Raw genomic sequence first — 21,562 nt, 5'->3', positions numbered from 1 at the left:
AGGAACAGTTTCTAAAAACCAGCCATAAGAAGACAGATACATAAGTCTAGGCTATTTGATATGCAAATCAAACATTGCCTCTAGGCAGTGGTTTACTTCTGCAATGGGTATAGCTCAGGCTGGCTTTAAAAACAAATATTTAAAGGATGATAGCAATTACAGATTCCTAAGCAAAAGACTTCCTTCTTTCTAGTGACACTTTATACTAGGACAAGTATTGCCTTGCATGCCAAAGTTACTCATGCCTAGGTTTGCATTGCAGCAGTAAGCCTGCACTAAGTTTAACACACATAGCAACACTGGCATCATGCTAGTTTTAAAAAAGCCTTCCAAATAGTTTAAGTCTTAGGTGAGAAGAGCCTTGCCTGTAAGCTACACCGAGTCCAAGCCACGGTTAATAAAAAAGGCTGGGTTCACTTTCAAGTTTAGCTCCTTTGGCTGACTACTCAGGAAGCCTCCAATGAAAAAAAAAAACAACCAAAACAAACCCAACACCACACAGAGGACACCAAATCATATGTCTATTTGCTACTGAAGTTGCTTACAAGACTGTTGGAAAAAAAGATTAAGCTAAAGCATACTCTGCTACAGTTTTTCTGTATCTCTCCCTGACTTCCTAAACTAAATTAAGAAGTCTGAACAGAAGAGCAATCTCACTGCTCTAAGGAGGCAATCTTTATGAAGTAGCTCTGAAAAGTGACAGAACTTGCAACATAAGTAGAAGTTTTTGGTCCTATGAGGAACAGGCAGGGGTTTTTACTGCCATTTAGTGCTGCACTGCTACTGTTTTCCACCCTGAACAACCACCATACCTTGGTGTTTCATCTGCTTTCTGGTTTACCTTCTCATCTTAAATCATTTGTTTGATCAGCCACTTTGGTCTCACAAGCTTACAGAGACAGCTAGAAGTCATAAAAAAGGTTTAGCAAACAGGTATTCTTGAACATTGCACCAATACGTATTAAATAGCTCTCATATCTGCCTTTTTAGTCTACTTCTCTGGTAAGCAAAGAAAACTCAAGATCATTTGCTACATGCATTTTACTATTGCAATTCAGTGAAAATCATCCAGTTAATATACCAGTTTAATACCACTATATACATTAACTGGGGGATTTTTAACCTTTCTTATAAAGCACAGGAGTTTCAAAGCAGCAAGTTCAGCACATACCCTTTAGGAAGGTCAGCCCCCTTCCCCTCCAAGGGAGTGCATACTCTTCTACAGGATATTCTGAAAACGGGCAGGCTTTCAACACATACAGCTTCTGTGGAGAGCTCTGTTGAGGGTTTATATACCTCTTCAGGTGAGGGTTAAGACCAATAAAGAAGAAGAATTTTACGCTAACCACTCAAAATACCATCACATACCATAACCAGGTGATAGTGATAAACCACAAAGCTCAACCCTTAAATGCCGGCAGAAAGACAAGCCTTCAGGACCTGCCTGAAGTTATACAATAAGAACTTTATGTTCAGAGGCACTTTAGGAATTTGTGCTGTGGCAGAAGTACACATCATCCTGCAACTTAGTGGTTGGGTTTTTTTTGGTGGTGGCTTTTCTTTTTTTGCTTGCTGTGGACCTGTAAAGACGAAAGTTGGGGCAAGCTTCAATGCAAGAGCTGTGCTGCTTTCCAGCTGTGACAAAAATGGTTTTGAAAGATGCATTCAGAAAGGCTTTATCTTGAGCCTAGATTCAACTAATCAAGCTGTGGTTCCAATTCTATTTAAGGCTTCAATTCTTCATTTCAAGGACTTCTCACATTACCAAGTTTTAGGTTGTGTTTTCATGCATGTTTAGAGATACCACCTTCCAAATTTATGTACTCAAGAAAAATTCAGCCAGTTTATGCTTTAAAGATAGACTTACTAATCCATCTTCAACTTCCAATAAATTAATCTTGACCTTGAGGCAGGACCATGTATGCCTAGGTACTATGGGAAACAACATTTAGTTCCTTTACAAGACAAACAGTACCCATACTATTACCAGTTCTACACAGCCAGGAAGTAGAAGCAGCCCAAGTACAACACAAGCCATTCTTGCACCATTAGCTCAATAGAAAGTTGGCCAGAACTTGAACTGAAGAAGTATAGAATAATGAGGTTAGGCAATAGAAAACAGTTCTGCTGCTACTCCAGGAGTGGCTTCTTCTCTGCTCAAGACATCTTACAGTCTGTTAACCAATCCAGTTTACTGAATACTCCACTTAGATCACATGTTAATAGCCACTTCCAGAACTAGTACAGAGTTTTGCAACTACTCCTTTTAACATTTGGCTGTTGATTCTCTTCTCCTAATGAAGAGGTGATAAGGCTTCTCAGCAATTGTAGATATATAGTGATAGCAGGTCAGCTGGTTGTATATTTCTATCACACACCAGGAAATGGTCAGTCCCATGCAGTCATGTTTCCATTAGAAAACCTCTAACAGTTATTACTTGTCTATATACACTCAGCATCTTGGCCTTCAGTAGCCTCCATTCAAGAACACTCAAGTGAAGCAATCAATTGCAAGGCAGCCAAGTGGGATACGACTGGCTGTATGGCACAGGAGCATTTGCAAGGTAGTAGTTGCTGAAGTTTACATCACTAACATAAGGCGCTGGCTGGTAGTAACAGGTAACATTAGTGGCATTAGGGATGATGTTTTGTTCTGCCAGCACTTTGAGCGCTAGCAGAGAAATCAAGTTGAGAGTCTGCCTTCGCTCATGTCCCATGAGACAGACTGTGCTCTCATTCACCACCCTGCGCAGAATCATGAGGTAGTCATATTTGCTCCTCTCTTCTTTGGAGAAGTGGTTCTGGAGGTAGGTCTCTAGTTTACGCTGCTGATCCAGGATGTCTGGGAAGTCTATGAAGAATCGGGAGCACATGTAGCGCTCTAATGTTTTGATCTCATCCTTATCCATGGGCCTGAAGTCTCGCACTAAAAGGTTACTATACTTCAGAAGCCCACCACCACGGATCTCTTCAGGATTTTTGGTAGCTATCAGCTTGTTCTGGAGGTGATCAAAAGCTGCTTCAAAGTCTCCATACATACTCTCCCCAATCACAGTTGGATGGAAGTGCTCTGACATGGGCGTTTCAGAGTAGTCATAGTAAAAGAGCAGGGAGTCTAGTATGATTTGGAAGGAGTCCACACTGAATTCAAACTGTCGTCGTATACAGTCTACAAACTTCAGTTCCACATTCCTACCATGTTTATTGGAAAGTGATATCAAGCTCCAACGGTCAGACTCTGTGCACACTTTGACTAGCTTCTGGATGTAGGCTTCCTTCAGTGTTACTGGACTGATTTTTAGCTTGCTTACTCCTTCTGGCAAGAAATTCAAGAGGGATCGCAACACCACATCTCGAACTAACTGAAACTCTGCCTCACTTGGAAGAGAAACTTGAAAAATGAGATCCAGGTCCTTGCATCCCAGCCCATTATCCTTGACCAGGACATGACCAGCTGCAGAGCCATTCAGACGGACATCATGTACCACAATGCCTGCTTCACTCAGCCTACTTCGAACTGTCTGAACAATGTCCTTCAGAGTGATCTTCAGTGTTGGGAAGTTACCTCGGCCATGGATCGGAACCACCTCTGTAAGAACCTCATGCAGACGGCTGACCTGCTCCCAGTTCAGTACACTGCATGACATGCAGTCTGTCTTATTTCCTTTGCCTGCCATCTTAAGATTTTTCTTCTCCAAAGAAACTGTAGGGAGGCGAAATATATACAAAAAAGGCAAATTAGACTTTTTTTTCAGACTTTTCTGTATGATTCCTAGATATGTTCTATACTCTGCTTTTCTGTCTACACACAGACACACAAATAAAAAGACTTCTATGTACAAATAATTATCAGCAAGCCTTTCAGCTGAAATGATGCACAGATTCTCTACTGATGCAGACAAAATACTGAGTTGTCACTGCCCTTTTTTTGGTGAGGTAGAGTTCAGTACTTAAGCAAAGCAGTTTGTATCAAAGGGAAATTATCAATGAAGATGACACATAAGCTTTACCTAAGTTTAAGATCATCTGCAACACCAGCCAAAGACACAGGAGCTGTAAGTACAAAACACTTCTGAAAGCTAAGCTTTGAACTCATTTCATTATACATAAAGCTCGAACTGCTCTCTCCAACTGGAAGACACTCACGTATTAAGTCTCAGGGCTTAGACATCTAGCCCATTGAAAGGGCTTTAATTATGCCAGAGAGATTTCCTCCTTATTATAGAAGTTTTTGCTTTCTCAACCATCCAGCATCTACCACTCCTGGGATAAAGACCAAGTACACCTTACTCCTGCAAAAATCTACAGCAGTTCAGCATCCTGGACAGAATTCCAGCAGCAAAGTCAGCTAACAACTATTTGATCTGCACTACAGTCCTTGTATGCAACTCTTCACTCTTCTTAAACTACTTTGGGGGAAATATTCATACTTGTCCCAACCTTTTGGTCATTTATGGAGGAAAAACAAGCTTCTAAGAGCTGCCGTATGTGTATTCCGTCAGTGTTACACTAAGGACTTGAGAACCTCACTGGCCAGACTTGGTCACAGCCTCGCCTCAGCTTCTGCACTTTTTAAGGAGTCTCGTCACAGTTGACAAGATGTTGTGCTTAAGTGGCTTGTATTTTGAAGTATGTAAATACACATGTTCTACAGTTACCAAACTCCTACTGGTATTAATACACTTAACATTACAGGTTTCTACTGTGGCCAGGTGCTTCCTGACAGCTACAAACTGAGGCCTCACCTCCTTCTGCCCCAAGTACTTGTGAAGACTGCAGCTGCCAAGGTCAGTCTAGTCAAATTTAAGCCAATTAACTCTTGCTTACCAAAAACTGTTTAAAGCCCAACTGTATACCTTCCTAACATGCAACAGCACAGTGCATGGAACGTTTCTCAAGCAAGATTCACAGAACAGCTGTTACTTCATTCCTGTCCTCTTCCAGCTTTTAATTTTGGAGCAGCACATTTGACCTGTCACTTCCTCCAAAGACAGTCAAATCCAAGATCAAGTACACAGTAAGGTAAAAATGTTCCTGGGGAAGTAACTTCAGTCCTTGAGCATGAGCTCCTGCATTACAAACTCTGCTGCTGTGGGTCACATCAGCATCAGCAGGCACAAAACCAAACCTGTGATTCACAAGATGAAATCAGGACAAATCAAGGGGTTCTTCCAACTCAATCCTTAACCCTCCCACACAGCATAAACCTATCATCCAGCCTGCCAGAAGCTGCCCTCAGGCACTTCAAGCACATTAAAGTACTTTTCATGGTAAACCCACTGTATTTCCATTAAATCCTTCAGATCACTAAAGAACACAAGTGTCCTCCATAACTTTCAACTTAAGCTACAAGTGCTTCCAGCTACCACCTCTGAAAACATTCCTTCTCATCCTTCCCGTTTGTAGCCTCCTCGGCAGCTGCAACACATGCAGCCTACACAGCAACCAGAAAGGACACTATACTTCCCACCACATCATGCACACTTGGTTCTGCTTGGTGATCCTCACCCAGGACAATAACGCACATTGCTGACCTTACAGGAGGAAGATGAAGTATTTAATTTCCAGTTCAGTGGAGAATTTAATTCTCAGGCTATCAACCTGAGAATCAAGCCTCCCAGCCCTAAATCACTCACATTTGCCTACTTCACAAGGCTTGTATTAGCGACAACAGGTCTTTAGTGACTTTAATGTATTTGGATGCCTGTTGTTTCACCACTGATATTTTCCATCACAAGACCATCTGATAAATGAAGATCACAGAATCAGAGAGGTTTGGGCTGGAAGGGACCTTAAAGCCCCTCCAGTTCCAATCCCCTGCCATGGGCAGGGACACCTTTCACCAGAGCAGGTTGCTCCAAGCCCTGGCCAACCTTCCCATTGTCAGGGAAGTGCTCATAAAATGCTCATTCACTGGGGAGCAGCTAACTCTGAAGCAAAGACAGGCACTGCCTATTTTAATACCAAGTGTAAAGCATTCTATAGGATGCAGACCTCAAATCAGAGACAAAAGAAATGAGAACAAGATACTTTCAACTCTGGCACGGTGAAGCACTTCACTCTCCAGCGGCAGTTTCTCCCCTATACAACGTATAACTTGACCCAACACCTAACAAACCCGCAAACAGTAGGGCCCTGTGACACCACGGTGCCTCCAGACCCCAGCGGCATCGGAGGCCGGAGAGGCTCAACTTCCCAGAGGAGAGCCGAGCGGGCTCTGCCGCGCCGTAACGGGCAACGCACGACCCGCACGCGGAAAGCGCCGCTTCAAATAACAGCAACTGCTTTAGATAGCATCACCGACTACTTGCATCGAGGAGAACCCCCTTGCCAGCGAAGTCAGGACCCGAAGAGCCGCCACGCCACTTCACCTCCCGTCCCCGCTCCTCACCGGTCAGCACAGCCGCGCACCGCAACCCAAGCGACCGCGCCAGTCTCACGCACGCAACCCTCAAGCTCCGCTGCCGCCCTTTATCTCCGCCCCGCGCCGCGCCCCGCCCTTCTCCGCCGTGAGGTAACTGGCGGGCGGGGCGGCGGCAGCGCTAGTAACGGTCGTGGTGCTGTCTCCTTTAAGTATCGGGGCTCCCTTCCTGCAGGATATCGTGGCCTCAGGCCCCCCGCCACCGTTCGGGAACTCGGCCCGGGAGCCCGGCGGAGTTAGGTTTGGGGTGGCTGTTTTCCGCTCCCTCTCCTCCCCCCCATGTCTGACTGCACGCAGAAAGGGAAAGCAATGGAGCTGGGAGCGTTGATGGATGTCAAGTTGACTCTGAGCCGGCAGTGTGCCCTTGCGGCTACGGGGGACAATAGTACCCTGGGGTGCACCGGGAGGAGTGTGGCGGCAGCAGGTCGAGGGAGGTGATGCTCCCCCTTTACTTGGTGCTGAGGAGGCCACATCTCGAGTCCTGTGCCCAGTGCTGGGCTCCTCAGGACAAGAAAGACAAGGAGCTACTGCAGGGGGTCCAGTGGAGAGCCACAGGGATGATGAGGGGTCTGGAGCATTTCTCCTGTGAGGAGAAACTGTGGGAGCTGGGTCTTGGTAGTCAAAGAGCAAACTGAGAGGGGATCTCATCAATACAGATCAGTATCTCAGAGGTGGGTGCCACGAGGATGGTGCCAGGAACAGGATGAGGAGCAACGGCCATAAACTAGAACACAAGAAGTATCACCTCAACATGAGGAGGAACTTCCATTGAGGGTGGCAGAGCCCTGGCACGGGCTGCCCAGGGGGGTGTGGAGTCTCCCTCTCTAGAGACATTCAAACCCCACCATGGGCATGTTCCTGTGCAACCTGCTATAGGTGGCCCTGCCTTGACAGGAGGTTGGACTTGGTGATCTCCAGAGGTCCCTTCAAACCCCAACCATCCTGTGACTTTGTAAGACAGGGAAGTGGACTACAATGAAAAGCAGGCTGAAATAACAACAGGTTTCCCCAAAGGTACCCTGACTTGTGCAGAACAACTGTCAGCATAGACCCAAAATTTCCAGGCTCTGCTGAAAGGTTTGGCCACGGTGCTCCATCAGAAACAAGCCAGAGCAGGAGTTCATACAGAAAGTACAAGGATGTGATTACAAGGATGCAGCAATAGCGTTGAAACACAACATGCTGCTGAACACCACAGGTGATGGGCTGTGGGAGGCACTGGGGACATGGAGGAGGATGGAACTGTTAAGATGGGAAGCAACGGATAACTTGGAGATACCAAATAATAAAGATCAGTTTAATAAAAAGCTACAATTTCTTCTATAAACCCTCCAGTGTTTCAGCAAAAGAGGAGAGAAATGACCTGGGGCATTTGTTTTTTGTAGGATAATTGGGACTCAGTATAAGAGGGTAAAACGTTAGAAAGGCAAAACTTATCCTAGGACAGGACAGTTGATGTAGTTCTAGTATTGCTGAAAAAGTATTTACAAAGCATTGAGAGGAAAGGGCATTACAAAGCACTGAAGGAAAAAAATCCCAATGCATCTGCTACACTGTTTGGTCATGCACAGTCAAAAAAAAATGAATGAAAACCTGCACACACACAGGGAAGAGCTGACCTCGTAAGAGGAAACTGAAAAGCTCCTCTTTGCCAAGCAAACACAAACAGACTTGCCTTGTTTCACCAACAAAGCTAAAGCTGAACAGGAATATGGGTGGGTTAGTTTGCCTGTTTATTTATTTTTCTCTAATAGTGCACCACTGGGATAAATAACAGGAAACAAAAAGAGCTATTTAAAATTAAAGGATAACATTGACACAAGAATAGGGTTCAAGGCAAGCTCATGGGACCATCTTTTTGTCCCATGAGATAATTATGAATTCAGAGCATTGCAGGAAGGGGGGAGGGGGGAATAAAACTAACTCATTTCAAGATGGAACTAGAAAATATGTGATGTGATTGTCTGTGGTGGTGTGGAGTCAGACATGAGGCTCCAGATCTCTCTTGACATTTTCTTCTTGTGTTTCTAGAACAAGAAAGAGAAATAGGGAACTCAAAAAGAAGTAGGAGCAGAAATGACAGTTATTTCTTCCTAACACCAGTTAGGAAGTGTCTCACTTGGAGGTTAAAACAGTGAATAGTCTTGCCTCTTAAGAATATTCTTTTCAGCAATTATTACTATCTTATGACAATAACTGATTATTTTGGGCAGTGCATTTTCTGGCAAAGAGCAATTAAATTACATATTGATAAATATATTTGCAATGTTTGTTAGATACCAATAAAGGTAAAAATAAACTGCAGCACATGCTGCTGTATTACAGATGTTAAAGCATTAATAAAAGGGTCACACATTACATTATTTGTTTACAAGACCTTGTTTCGTATCAATGTTTGTAAAAACAAAGAGGTATCTCTACCCTGTCTTGAAAGGATACCTGGGGCATTCTCTGCCTCCTCTGATTTGCAGACCTTGAGTATTTATCAGTGGAAGTATTGCATTTAGGAAGTGCTGAATTTAGACCTGGCAAAACACTTGTTCTTAATCGTTCTTCATTGTTCCCACAGAAAGGGTTTGTGGAATGAGATTTAAAGCTTGCTGGACTGGACTCCTGGATGAGTTGCAGGGATAATGAGAATGCATCTCTGAGTAATGAACCTCTAGGAGAACTAGCCCATTTATCCCTGATGAGAGCCATCCTTTGCTATCCATCCACCTGTATCTGGGCAGTGGATGACTGTGCTGTGAGGATGGAAAACGTGGAAGCACACAGCCCACTGGCAAGATGATTAGAAACAACGGGTTACTGCTCGGGTGGCTCTGAAGTGGGCCCAGATCCGGGCCCAGATCCAGCCCCAGGTTACAGTCTTAATGTTTCACGCTTTTTAGGACTGACTTTCCTGCTGTCAGCTGTAACTCCGAGTCTACGGAGAAGTAACAGATGATCCCAATCTTTGCAAGTGACTGGAATACAAATTCCTGCCTAGAGGCAGTGAGCAGCAACAGCCAGTCTCCCTCTGGCCTTGGGCAACCAGCATCTTCCAGTAGGCTGTGGGCCCTTCTCCCACAGCCCCTCCATCCCTCATCTCTGCCTGTGTCCACAGCGCCTCCTCCCAGCTACAGTCCCTCCTCTCCCCTCTCCTATGGTGTACCCTCTTTTGGGATGCATGCTGTGGGAAACGCTTCAAAGGGTTTTCAGAGAGAGGACAGGGAAAGAAGAATCAAATGGTTCCCAGAATAGCAGCATAACAGGGAAAAAGAGTCTGCGAGCTGCCAAAACAGAGGCGATTACAGAGTTTTATGAACACAGTGCAACTTGTTCACTTTAGTCCAGTAAATAGGGCAGCAAATTTGGCAGAATAAACACACTTAAAAACTTGTAAGTTGGCTCAGTGACCTGGCACTGTCAGATTAGTTTCCTTACGTGATGCATTGCTGAACGTGTCATTATAAATCTTGGTTGCTACAGCTGTTAAACCCATAAAGTGTGGAAGCTGTCATGCTCCATTCTGTAACTGAGTATCAAATCTGCAGTTGGGAAACTCTTCTTCTTTGTCTGATGTGTGATGTAACTGCATGTCTGCAGATGCTGAGAGTGTGGAAACAGGTAGCAACATTCCATTCATGCTGGGCTGTGGTGAAATCCTCCTGCACAGTATCAGCAGTGAGGAGCCCCTTTCTCTGTTGCTAGCTGCCTTTTTAAGCCTTTGAAGATTCCTGTGGGGAGATGCAGCAACCCTTCCTCCTGATACATGGATCAAAGTAGACACATGAAGTCTGGTACAGACACACAGAGTGTACTAGTGCAGGGAAGAGCAGTGTTCCAAAAATCTAAGGTTAAATTTGCCACTAGAAGCAGAGGGTCAACCAGGAAGTCCCTGCTCCAAGGGATGAGATGCTAAGGTGCAGTATCTTCCCATCTCCCAGCAAGCTCTGAGCCCAGCAACTGCAAAGAGACACTCCTCCAAGAGGCAAGAAACGCCACCAGGCCCCTTCACCTGCAAGACCCGTGCATTGGAGCTCCAAGCTCCTGCTGCATTTAGATGTGAGGAGGAAACACAAACCCAGAGCTCAGGAATATCTTTTTTAAGACATCTCCATTCATTAGCTCTGACAGTATCCAGATGGTGGCAATGCAAAGGTGGACTGCCATCTTGGTGGCACTGTTCCAGAGGCCACCATGTGTAAGACATTCCCAACTCCTGGTTTCTGTCCTAACACATTAGGCTTAGGAGCAGCATTTGGACATTTGCTCTTAAGGAGCTCATTTCTGGAGCACCTGAGAGCACTGTCCCTAATTGCAGTACACAGATGGGGTTTTATGTGGCTAGGCAAGGGTGGATTGCCATGTTGGTGGCAGTGTTCCGGAGGGCACCTTGTGTAGGTGATGCCCAGCAAAATCTTTATGTCCTGGCACCTTAGGCTTAGGAGCAGGGGCTGGAGGTTTGCACTTTGGGAGCTGGTTTCTGGGATGCCTGAGAGTGCCCAACAGATGGGCAGCATGCAGATGGAGTTTTATGTGGCTTGATATCCATGTTGGTGGCACCGTTCTGGGGGTGACCATGCATAGGTGATGCCCAGCACCAGCTTTCTGTCCTGGCGTCTCAGGCTTAGGAGCAGGGGCTGGATGTTTGCACTTTAGCGGGGTGATTTGTTGACCGCCTGAGAGCGCTGCCCTGTGCCGTGGATCTGCTGGGGTTTGACGCGGTCCGGATGAGCCCCCCGGCGCTGGGCTGGTGCCGGGACTGATGGCAGGACTACGGGGGCATCCTGGATCGAGCCGGCTCCTCGCTGCTGTGTTTGGCCATGGGAAACGTCTTCCTGTGCCATCCCCAAGGAGCCGTCATGGGCTATGCCCCGGCCCCGAGTGGCCGTTTCGTCACACGTCGCTCCAGGACCATGCTGCGGGACCACGGGGACCGCTCCGAGGGGCTGTGAGACTCGGGACACGCGGGGCCGCGGACCTGGTGCTGCAGAGCGGTTCCTGAGGTTCACTGGTGTTTCTGTGACCTGGGGAGATGCGGGTGATGTGATGGGGGAGCGAGGCGGGAGTGCGCTGAGCCCTCCCCAGGGGATGGTACCCGGCGCGGTCCTTCCTGGGAGCAGGGAACGCATTTCCATGCTGTCCACGCACAGCCAGGTCCGTTCTGCAGCGGCACCAGCACCGGCCACGCAAAGCCCTGCTGAGAGCATCCGTCGGTTCCGGGGCTGGGGCTGCCCCCGGCTTTGCTGCTCAGCGCGCTCCGTACAGGGATCATAGGCCAAAGCGGCCCCGTGGGGGTCCGGCTGATGCGAAGGATACTGATGGGTCCCGGTGGAAGGTCCCGTTGCTGCACGGCACGGGGAGAAGCCGCTGCCAAGAGCCACAGCCGGGGTTAAAGGGGAATAGAGGAACGATCCTGGTGGAAACCGGTTTGGAACTGGAGTTGCCGGGGCTTTGGCTGGACCTTTCGCCCCAGCTCCGCGTGTTCTGCATGGGAAGGAAAAGAAAGGAGAGACGCGCTGCCGGGTACAGAGATGGTGGCTGCGTGCTACGGAGCTGAGGAGACGCAGCGGCCAGGAGAATGGGTAGACCCGGCGGACTGGACGTTTGCAACTAGGAAGCTGGATGCTGAGGTGTCTGAGAGCGCTGCCCTCCGAGATCATACACACAGGGAGTTTTACATGGCTAAGCGAAGGTGAATTGCCATGTTGGTGCCACTCTTGCGGAGGGTACCGTGCGCCGATTTTGCTGAGGTGAGCAGCTCCAGAGAGGATGCTTCAACACAGGAGAAGCTCAGCGTCCAGGAGCCTCAATTCTGAGTGGCGAGAGCCACCGAGGGAGCCTGAAGAGGGGCAGTTCCGTTGACGCGAGCAGGGATTCGCAGGGGCGGTGCCAGGAGGGACAGCACCGCCCTGAGTGGGTAAAACATGGCCCAGGGAGCGGCGAACAGGACCCTGGCGCTACAGCTGGCGCCGGCAGTGCCAGCGTCCGATCTGGGAGCTCTGCTCTGGCTGCCCTGGTGGTGGCAGCTTCTGCACCAGACAGAGCAGATGAGGGGAGGCTGCAGTGCAGAGCTCGGAGTGTAGAGAGTACCTGCATTGGTCTCGTGAGTGAACGGTGCCCAATGGGCAGGGCTGCACTGCGCGCCCTGGTGGAGGTCCTCCTGCAGCAGGGGCTGAGCTGCGGGACACCGTCAATAGGCTGAAAGATGTGAAGGAAGCTGAGAGGCAGCTGGAATGCTTGCCCTTGGCCCAAACTGTGCAGAGGCCTCAAGCGTCCACGATAGCACATACAGGAAAGGAGGGCAGTAATCCAGGAAGCTGGGAACTAGTAAAAAAAAAAAGAAAGAAAAAAAAAAAAACAACAAAGAAAGAAAGAAAGGAGGAAGAGGACAATTAACAGTAAGGGGCTTCCTCCAAAATGACATCTCCACCCACAACTGCTTCGCAGGTCTGCAGGGGCTAACGAGGACATGCACACCACACCAAATGAACAAACCTATAATGCACTAGTAAACAGGATTAGTACTAGTGCCTCCAGCAAAAAGCAGCGGGTCATAGTAGTAGGTGACTCAATGCTGAAAGGCGCAGAGGCACCTATCTGTCACCCTAACCCACTCTCAGGCAAGGTGTGTTGCCTACCAGGGGCCTGGATCAGGGATGTTGCGAGAGGCTGCCTGGTCTTGTAAGTACTGCCGACTGTCACCCACTTCTAGTGGTCCCTGTGGGTGCTAGTGATATTGACAGCAGTAGACTGGGAATCATTAAGAGCAACTACAGAGCCCTGGGAGAGGTGTTCAGGGGCTCTGGGGCTGTTTTTTTCATCGATCCTCCAGGTCAAACAGGAGGACCTTAAAAAGGCCAGGTGGATTTGGCAGGTTAGTAAATGGTTAGAACAGTGGTGCCATAGTCAGGGGTTTGGGTATTTGTAACATGGGACTCAATTTGCAAGGGCAGGTCTACTGGAGGCTGGTAAAGGTGGTCTGACAAAGAAGGGGAAGAGCTGCCAGGAAGCTTGCCAGGCTGGTCAAGAAAGCTCTAAACTAGGTGTGTTTGGGGATACATCCCAATGCTCCCAGTCAGTTGACAACACCTGTAATAAATCCTTGGAGCGATGCAGAGATATTTCAGCTGTTCCAGCCAATGAACTGGCTTCATTTGGAGCTCAGCTCAGATGGCTCTATACAAACGCCTGTAGTATGGAGAATAAGCATAAGAGGAACTAGAGATGTGTGCACATCTACGGGGTTATGGTATCACTGGCATCACAGAAACATGGTGGGATGGCTCCTATGACTGGAGTGTCGGAATGGAAGGTTATGGGCTCGAGTACTCTGTGGATGAAGCATTCTATAGACAGACAGGAGCAGCCTCATGCTTGCAGGCCCTTGTCCTCATGGGAGACTTCAACCACCCTGATATCTGTTGAAGGGGCAGTACGGCCCAGCACAAGCAATCCAGGAGGTTCCTTGATTGTGTGGAAGACAACTTCCTCTTGCAAGTAACAGAGGAGCCAACAAGGAGAGGTGCCATGCTTGACCTTGTGCTCACCAACAGGAAGGGGCTGGTTGGAAATGTGATGCTCCAGGGCAGCCTTGGCTGTACTGATCATGAGATGATCGAGTTTGAGATCCTGAGGGCAGTGAGATGGGCATGCAGCAAGCTCACTGCCCTGGAGTTCAAGAGAGCAGTCTGTGGCCTCTTCAGGAACATGCTTAGCCATGTCACCCAAGACTATGTCCAGCCTGGCCTTGAACACTGACAGGGATGGAGAATTTAACACTTCTCTGGACAACCCATGCCAGTGCCTCAGCACCCTCACAGTAAAGAACTTCTTCCTTATGTCTAACCTGGACTTCCCCTGTTTAAGTTTGAACCCATCACCCCTTGTCCTATTGCTACAGTCCCTGATCAAGAGTCCCTCTCCAGCATCCTTGTAGGCCCCTGTCAGATACTGGAAGCTGCTATGAGGTTTCCATACAGCTTCTCCAGGCTGAACAGCCCCAACTTTCTCAGCCTGTCTTCATACAGGAGGTGCTCCAGCCCCTGATCATCCTCATGGCCTCCTCTGGACTTGCTACAACAGTTCCATGTCCCTCTTATGTTGGTGACACCAGATCTGGACTTAACCACTTTTTATTGCATAATTTTTTGAGAACAGTATTATTGCTGTACCTAAGTGCATTATAAATACTATCAATGTTAGTCTCATTCCTTCTGTAACTTAGTACCTTGTTCCCCTTTTTGCTTCCATTGAACACAGACCTCACTGGACCATCCATAACAATTTTGTTCCATTTCAGAGTTGCTGCACTTAACTGAGAATCCTTTTAAATCTTAAGGACCCTGAAAATTGTAGGAATAGACTGTATGGACTGGACAGGCTGGTCAGAAGTATCAGTTTCTTTGGTAACCACTGGATAGTTTTAACAGCGTGGCTCCTTACTTCAGCCTTAACTGTAACCAGAATAGTTGAAAAAAAGAAAGCACAATTGGAGAAGGGCAGTCATATAAAAGGAAAAATTACTTCAGAAAATGCACAAAAGCACAAACAAATCATTATGTCTGCAGACCTTTTATTACTAAACCTGAGAGAAGGAAGGGGCCCTTAATGTGTCAGTCACCTTGCACAGAACCTGAACAGTGCAGCAGCAGAGCGGTGAACGCCAATAATAGAGAGCTTATCAAAAAAGAGTAATTCTCAGTGGAAAGGTGATTTTCTCCTAAGAACAACTTTTACACTTGCTGTGAAGTTAAAGAGCATGCAGCAGGAAATGATACCTGATAGCAACCACAACTTGGCTGCTTATAAAGCTGTTAACTAAGCACACAGTATTTGCCGATCAGAAATGTGCAACTTTCCATAAAAATTTAAATCTGTGGGAAACTATGTGTATTGAAATCCACAGAAATGCTTACTCATTGCAACAATGTTCTGTGTCCAAATTAGATGCCTTTCATAAGGTAGTAAAGCATTACAAATGCAGTACTTTTACATGCCCAATTTCAAGTTGACTTTTCCCTGCATTTGCAGTGACACCAACATTGGCAGACCTAGTATGTAAATACTAGTATGTAAATATTGAAGTCCATTTTTAAGTTCCTGCCATCAGTCACAACTGAGTACTGATGGACATCTTTTTGTTGACCATTCTGCCCTTGCAGTGGCTGTATCTTTAGGCAGACATTAGTAACACAAATTGCAGAGGAGTGAAGTGTTTTCCACATCTCATATAATGAACCAGGGAAGACCTGGGGTCTGTGGGGAATCCCAGAGGCTTTGCGAGATTCCTGGTACACTCAGGAAATATACTGTTAATGTGAAGGTCAAGAAATGCACACGGGAAGGGGTGACTTTCCTTCACATCCCTTCCCCAACCCAGAACAACTTGTGAAGCCGTGACACGCTTTGCAAGGCTGCTGGGCCATTAGGTGAGACCCAATTACACAGCTGACTCCTTGGAAACCCCAAAACTTGAACTTGATGCTGAACTCTCCCAAGTCCTCCTACCCTTTCCAGCAAGGTTCTCCTACATCCCCTCAGTCACTTGCACCTGAAGCTGGCTGTGCTCCCACCAGCACCTCTGAGAGCCAGCTCCATCCAATCCACCCATCCACCCACTGGTCCCAATGCAGTGTCCAGGTGATGCTGTTTAAATCAGGGCAGGCTCCACCCTATAAAACCTGAGGTGGGGAAAACCCCTTTTTCTCAGCCAGGATCAGCTTTTATAGGAGTAGGTATGGAGAGAGCAGAAGTATACTTTTCCTTTCAGAAGTAGAAACAGCAGCTCAGCCTAGAGAAAGGTATGGTCCTTGCTGTGGTTATTAAGTTGTGGTAGTGCCCCATGTTGTTGTTGACTGCTGCGGGAAGGTTAATTGGGCAGCTTTGCGGAATCATAGAATAGTTGGGGTTGGAGGGGACCTTAAAGCTCATTCAGTTCCAACCAACGATTGGAGTGCGTGTCCCCATACATATTAGGGCCTTGTTTGTTATGAGCTTGGACTTGTATTCCATTACTTAATTGCAGGGTTAGGGAGAATTTGTGGTGATCAGGGGTGCAGGGAAGAAATTTGCACATCACTTCCCTAAAGTATTCCAAGCTGAATGACATATAGTGTTCTGTTTGCCTGCTAAGAGGATGGAGTCCTCTCTCTCTAATTGGAGTACCTATTTTCTATTGCTTCTGTTTCCTTCATCTTGATGTGACTGTAGGAAGGTGATTTAATCTGTCTTGGTGTAGCTTTTGAAAGGAAGAACTGCCAAAGCTGAAGAAGGGAGGCAGCCTGCAATCTTCAGAGGAAGTCTTAGTGTATCTGAGGACAGCCCCAGGGATAAATTGGGCAAGGGCTCATAGGTGCAACTGCAATAGCATTCCATGGGCTGTTTGCTCAGCTCTGCCCTGTAGAACCTACCCACCAGCAGGGCACTGACAAGGAGCATCTCTTCTGACCAACAACATGGCAATCCATCCTTGCTTTGCCACCTAAAACTCCATCTGCATGCTGCCTCTCTGGTGCCCACTCTCAGGTGTCCTGGAGCATGGCTCACAGAGCAAGTATCTGGCCCCTGCTCCCACAGCTAAAGAGCCAGGACAGAAAGCTGGTGCTGGGCATCATCTACACATGGTGAGCTCCAAAACAGTGTCACTGACATGACAGTCTGCTTGGCTGTGGGAGCAGGGCCTGGATGTTAACACACAGCAAGCCGTGCTGAGGGTACAACATTAACCAGACAGGCAATATGCAGATGGAATTTAAGTGACAAAGGGAGTGTGGATTGCCAAGTTGCCCTTTGGAACAGTGCCACCAATATGGGCATCCTCACTTACTTACCCACCTAAAACTACATTTCTCTAAAGCCTCTCTGGACAGCACTCTCCGCTGACCCAAAAAACCATCTCCCAGAGTGCAGAGGTCCAGACCATGATGCTAAGTTTAAGGCACCAGGACAGAAACTGGATGCCGGGCATCACCTAGATGTGGTGCCCTCTGCAACAGTGCCACCAACATGGATATCCTCATTTACTTACCCACCTGAAACTCCATCTGTGTAAAGCCTCACTGGACACCAGTCTCTGGTGACCAAGACACCAGCTCCCTAAGTACCAATGTCCAGATACTCCTCCTAAACCTAATGTGTTAAGAAAGAAACCAGGAACTGGGCATATCCAATGCATGGTGCCCTCGAAAATACTGCCACTAACATGGACATCCTCACTTACTTACACATCTAAAACTCCACCTGTGTAAAACCTCACTAGACAGCACTGTCTGCTGACCCACAAACCAGCTCTGTAAGTGCGAATGTCCAGACCCTGCTCCTTAGAGTAACGAGCTGGGACAAAACCAAATAACTGAGCATGTGCTATGTATGGTTCTCTACAGAACAGTGACACCAACACGGATATTCTCACTTACTTACTCACCTAAAAGTCCATCTGTGTAAAGCCTCACTGGACAGCACTCTCCACTGACCCACAAACCACCTCCCCAAAGTGCAAAGGTCCAGACACCTGTTTAAGGCACCAGGATGGAAAGCTGGTGCTGGGCATCATCCACATACAGTGCCACCAACATGGATATCCTCACTTCCTTTCCCACCTAAAAGTCCATCTGTATACAACCACACATGGCAGCGCAATGAAGATGCTCCATAAACCAGACCCCTAAGTGTGAATGTCCAGACCCTGCTCCTAAGCCTAATGTAATAGGATAAAACCAAATAGCTGGGCACATTCTACACAGGGTGCCCTCTGGAAGGATGCAAACAACATGAGTATCCTCACATACTTATACACCTGAAACCCCATCTGTGTAAAGCCTTACTGAACACCACTCTCGCTAACCCACAAACCAGCTCCTAAAGTGCAAACATGCAGATCCTGATGCTAAGCCTAAGGTGCTAGGACAGAAAGCTGGTGCTGGGCATCACCTGCACATACTGCCCTCCGCAACAGTGCCACCATCATGGCAATCCACCCTTGCTTAGCCACCTGAACCCACAACATGTTTAAAGAGAACATTAAAATGTAATTGAAAGGTCAAATGACTACTAGGAACAGCAGACATCTCTGTATGGCTGAATGAAACAGACGAGTTGTTCTTGTCCCTTCTCAGTCTAACACGTACCTTGATCTGCAGGACACCAAGGGGAGATGCAGCCTCGCGAGGGAGATGTCTCCTCTGCACTGGTTACTCCATAGCTCTCGCTCCTTAAATACCTCACCATCACTGTGGAAGCCCCCGTCACAATAGGCATCTCTACAGAGACTGCCACAGCTTTGTGATGGCGGCAGCATCATGCCCGTGGCCCCTGGGCACCAGGAGTGCTCCACGAGTCCCTGCTGGGGGACCAGCCTCTGCCCAGCTGGCTTGGGGATGGCCCTTACGGGCTGCTCTATCCTCAGCGCCTTTCATCTGGAGGTGGAGCATACCAGGAGTCACAGCTCAATGGAACAGAGCGTCACATCCACCTACGAGAAGTGGAGAGTGACCAAGATTCTCAGGTAATCACAGACTCCCAGACTCGTTTGGGTTGGAAGGGACCTTAAAGCTCATCCAGTTCCAACCCCCTGTCACAAGCAGGGACACTTTCCACTAGACCAGTTTGCTCCAGTGCCCTGTCCAACCTGGCCTTGAACACTGCCAGGGATGGGGCAGCCACAGGTTCTCTGGACAACTTGTGCCAGCGCCTCAGAACTCTCACAAGGAAGAACTTCCTGAGATCTCATCTCAATCCACATTTGTGTAGATCTATTTGCTGCTAAAAATGTCAGTAACAATGACTGAAACATGAAGCCTTTCTTTCAAGTGGGACACTCCATCATTTGTAATTAAACCACAGAGAACACAGAAACACAATGCCCATTGCTGTTAGAAAAAACAATTTCTTGCAGATTTGTCAGAAACTGGTCTCTAGATTCAGGCAGGCCTCGGTCAAGACACAACAGCGATGCAGCTATTTAACATGTATGCAAAAACAGGTGTCCTGGCAAGTAGGCACACACAGCAAAAGCAAAACTTGCATTTATGTTTCCTATCGTGCCAGCAGGTTCCCTCCCTTGCTTCCCCATTGGTTGGGTACTCCAAGGTTTACAGCCTGTCCAACACATATAAATCTACATGTTCCGCCTCTGCTTACATCTCCCCTTATTTGATTTCATAGGCCCCTTCCTCTTAATTTTATCTCCTTTTATGGCTTGATTTCTTAAGTTTCTGGCAGATGTGGTACCCCAACTTACTGTTTAACTACAGAACCAGCCTTCACCAGTGTAGCTTCACAGGTTATACAAAGAGAGCATTCTTTTGAACCACAGTGTGTCTGTCGCCTGAAGATGACATTGTCTTGAACTACAGAGTGTGTCTGTTTAAGTCATAGTATTTCAAACCCTTTGTTTCGTTCCCTTAGTAACTTAGCCTCAGCCCCAAAATTTCAGTCTCAATATTGCAAAGCCCCATTTCCAATGTGCGAAAACAATGTTTCTCTCACACCAACATAGCAATCCATCCTTGCTTACAGACATAAAAGTCCATCTGCCTACTGCCTACATAGAATGTACTCTTGGGCGCTCCAGAAACGAGCACCCTGTGTGTGAACATCCAGACCCTGATGCTACGCCTAAGATGCCAGGACAGAAAGCTGGTGCTGGGCATCACCTACACATGGTGCACTCTCCAAGAGTGCCACCAACATGGATATCCTCACCCACCTAAAACTCCATCTGTGTAATGCACTCCCTGCTGACCCACAAACCAGCTCCCAAAAGTGTGAACGTCCAGAAGCTGATGCTAAGCCTAAGATGCAAGGACAGAAAACTGGTGCTGAACATCACCTGCACATGGTTACCTCCTCAACCAACATGGCAATCCACCCGTACTTTTTTTTCCTGCACTGGTTGGTTGCTTTTTTCCCCACCGAGTTGGGGTGGGTTTGCCTTCCCCCCCAGGTTTTATTTGGGTTTTGGTTGGTTGGTTTTTGGGGCAAGGATGTTCTTGTTGGTGTTTTTCCTTCCGGTTGGTGGGGGTTTTCCCCACAGTCATCCATCCCCCCCCCCCGACTCTTCTCCCCCATCTCTTCTCCCCACCCCCCCACTTTTTCCCCCCCACCTGTTCCCCCCCTCAACCCCCCCGGGGTTTTACTTGGTTTTTTTGGGGAAGGGGAAATTGGTTTTGTTGGTGTTTTGGGTGAGGTTTATTTGCCCCCTTTTTTTTCTTTTTGCTGCAGTTTTCTCCTGTAAGTTGTTGGGATTTTGGGGTAGTTTTGGATTTTTTTGTTGTTGTTGTTGCATTTGTTTGGGGTTTTTTTTCCTTTTTTCCTTTTTTCTCGGTTCCTTTTTCTCCTAGATTTTTTCTTCCACCATGGTTTTTGTTCCACATTTTTTAACCCCACGAAGATTTTCCCCCTCCACTTCCCCCACCCCCAAGCTTTCTCCCCCTCCCTTTTTTTCTCCAGCAGTTGGTGATGGTTTTCTATTTTCCGCACTTTCCTTTCCCCCCCGCCTTTGATCCCCCACAGGGTGCGTTTTGTTGCCTTTTTTTTTAATTGTTCTTCAGGGTTTTTTCACTCCTTTTTTTTTTTTGCTGGGTTTCCCCCACGTTATTGGGGCTTTTTGTTTGATGGGGGGGGGGGATATGGGTGCCATTTTCGGGTTTTAATGTCTGGTTTTGAAAGGCTTTTACTGGGTTTTTTCTTCATGAATTTCTGGGGTATGATTTTTGTTGTGGTTGGTTTTCCTTATTCCTGTTTGCGAGTTTTTTTCGGGGTTTTATTATGAATTTTGTTTTTATTTTGCTGGATTTTATCCATGTTTTATGTTCCACCTATCCCCCCACACTTCCCTCCCAACACTTTCTCCCCCCCCATCCCTGTTTCCCCCCCGCTTTCTCCCCCACATCCCTGTTTCCCCCTCACACTTCTTCCCCAACCTTTTTTCCCCCCTTCTGGTTGGTGGGGTTTTTCCCCCCAGTTCCCCCACAACCACTTTTCTCCTCCTCCCCTTCTCCCCCCTCCAAACTTTCCCCACCCCGCCCTTTATTTTGGCCACAGGGTTGGTTTTTTTTGCCCCCCATCCCTTTTTTTATCTCCCCTTCCCACCCCCCCAGTTTTATTTTTTCTTTGGTGGAGATTGGTTTTGGTGGTGTTTTTGGATGGGGGTTT

General features: G+C 47.4%; 1 protein-coding gene across 1 annotated transcript; it reads right to left on the bottom strand.

Annotated features, from left to right (window-relative positions):
- Positions 1–2,504: 2,504 nt before the first annotated feature.
- Positions 2,505–3,677, bottom strand: TENT5C (terminal nucleotidyltransferase 5C; the record flags this gene model as incomplete). Its single annotated transcript, XM_080614202.1, has 1 exon — positions 2,505–3,677. One exon carries the CDS (start codon positions 3,675–3,677, stop codon positions 2,505–2,507), a length of 1,173 nt encoding a protein of 390 aa, XP_080470328.1.
- Positions 3,678–21,562: the final 17,885 nt, after the last annotated feature.

The sequence above is a fragment of the Psittacula echo genome (assembly GCF_963264785.1).
Source record: "Psittacula echo genome assembly, chromosome: 3".
Lineage (NCBI taxonomy): Eukaryota > Metazoa > Chordata > Aves > Psittaciformes > Psittacidae > Psittacula > Psittacula echo.
Note: the sequence above shows the minus strand (reverse complement) of the source record. Positions and strands in the feature narration are given on the sequence as shown.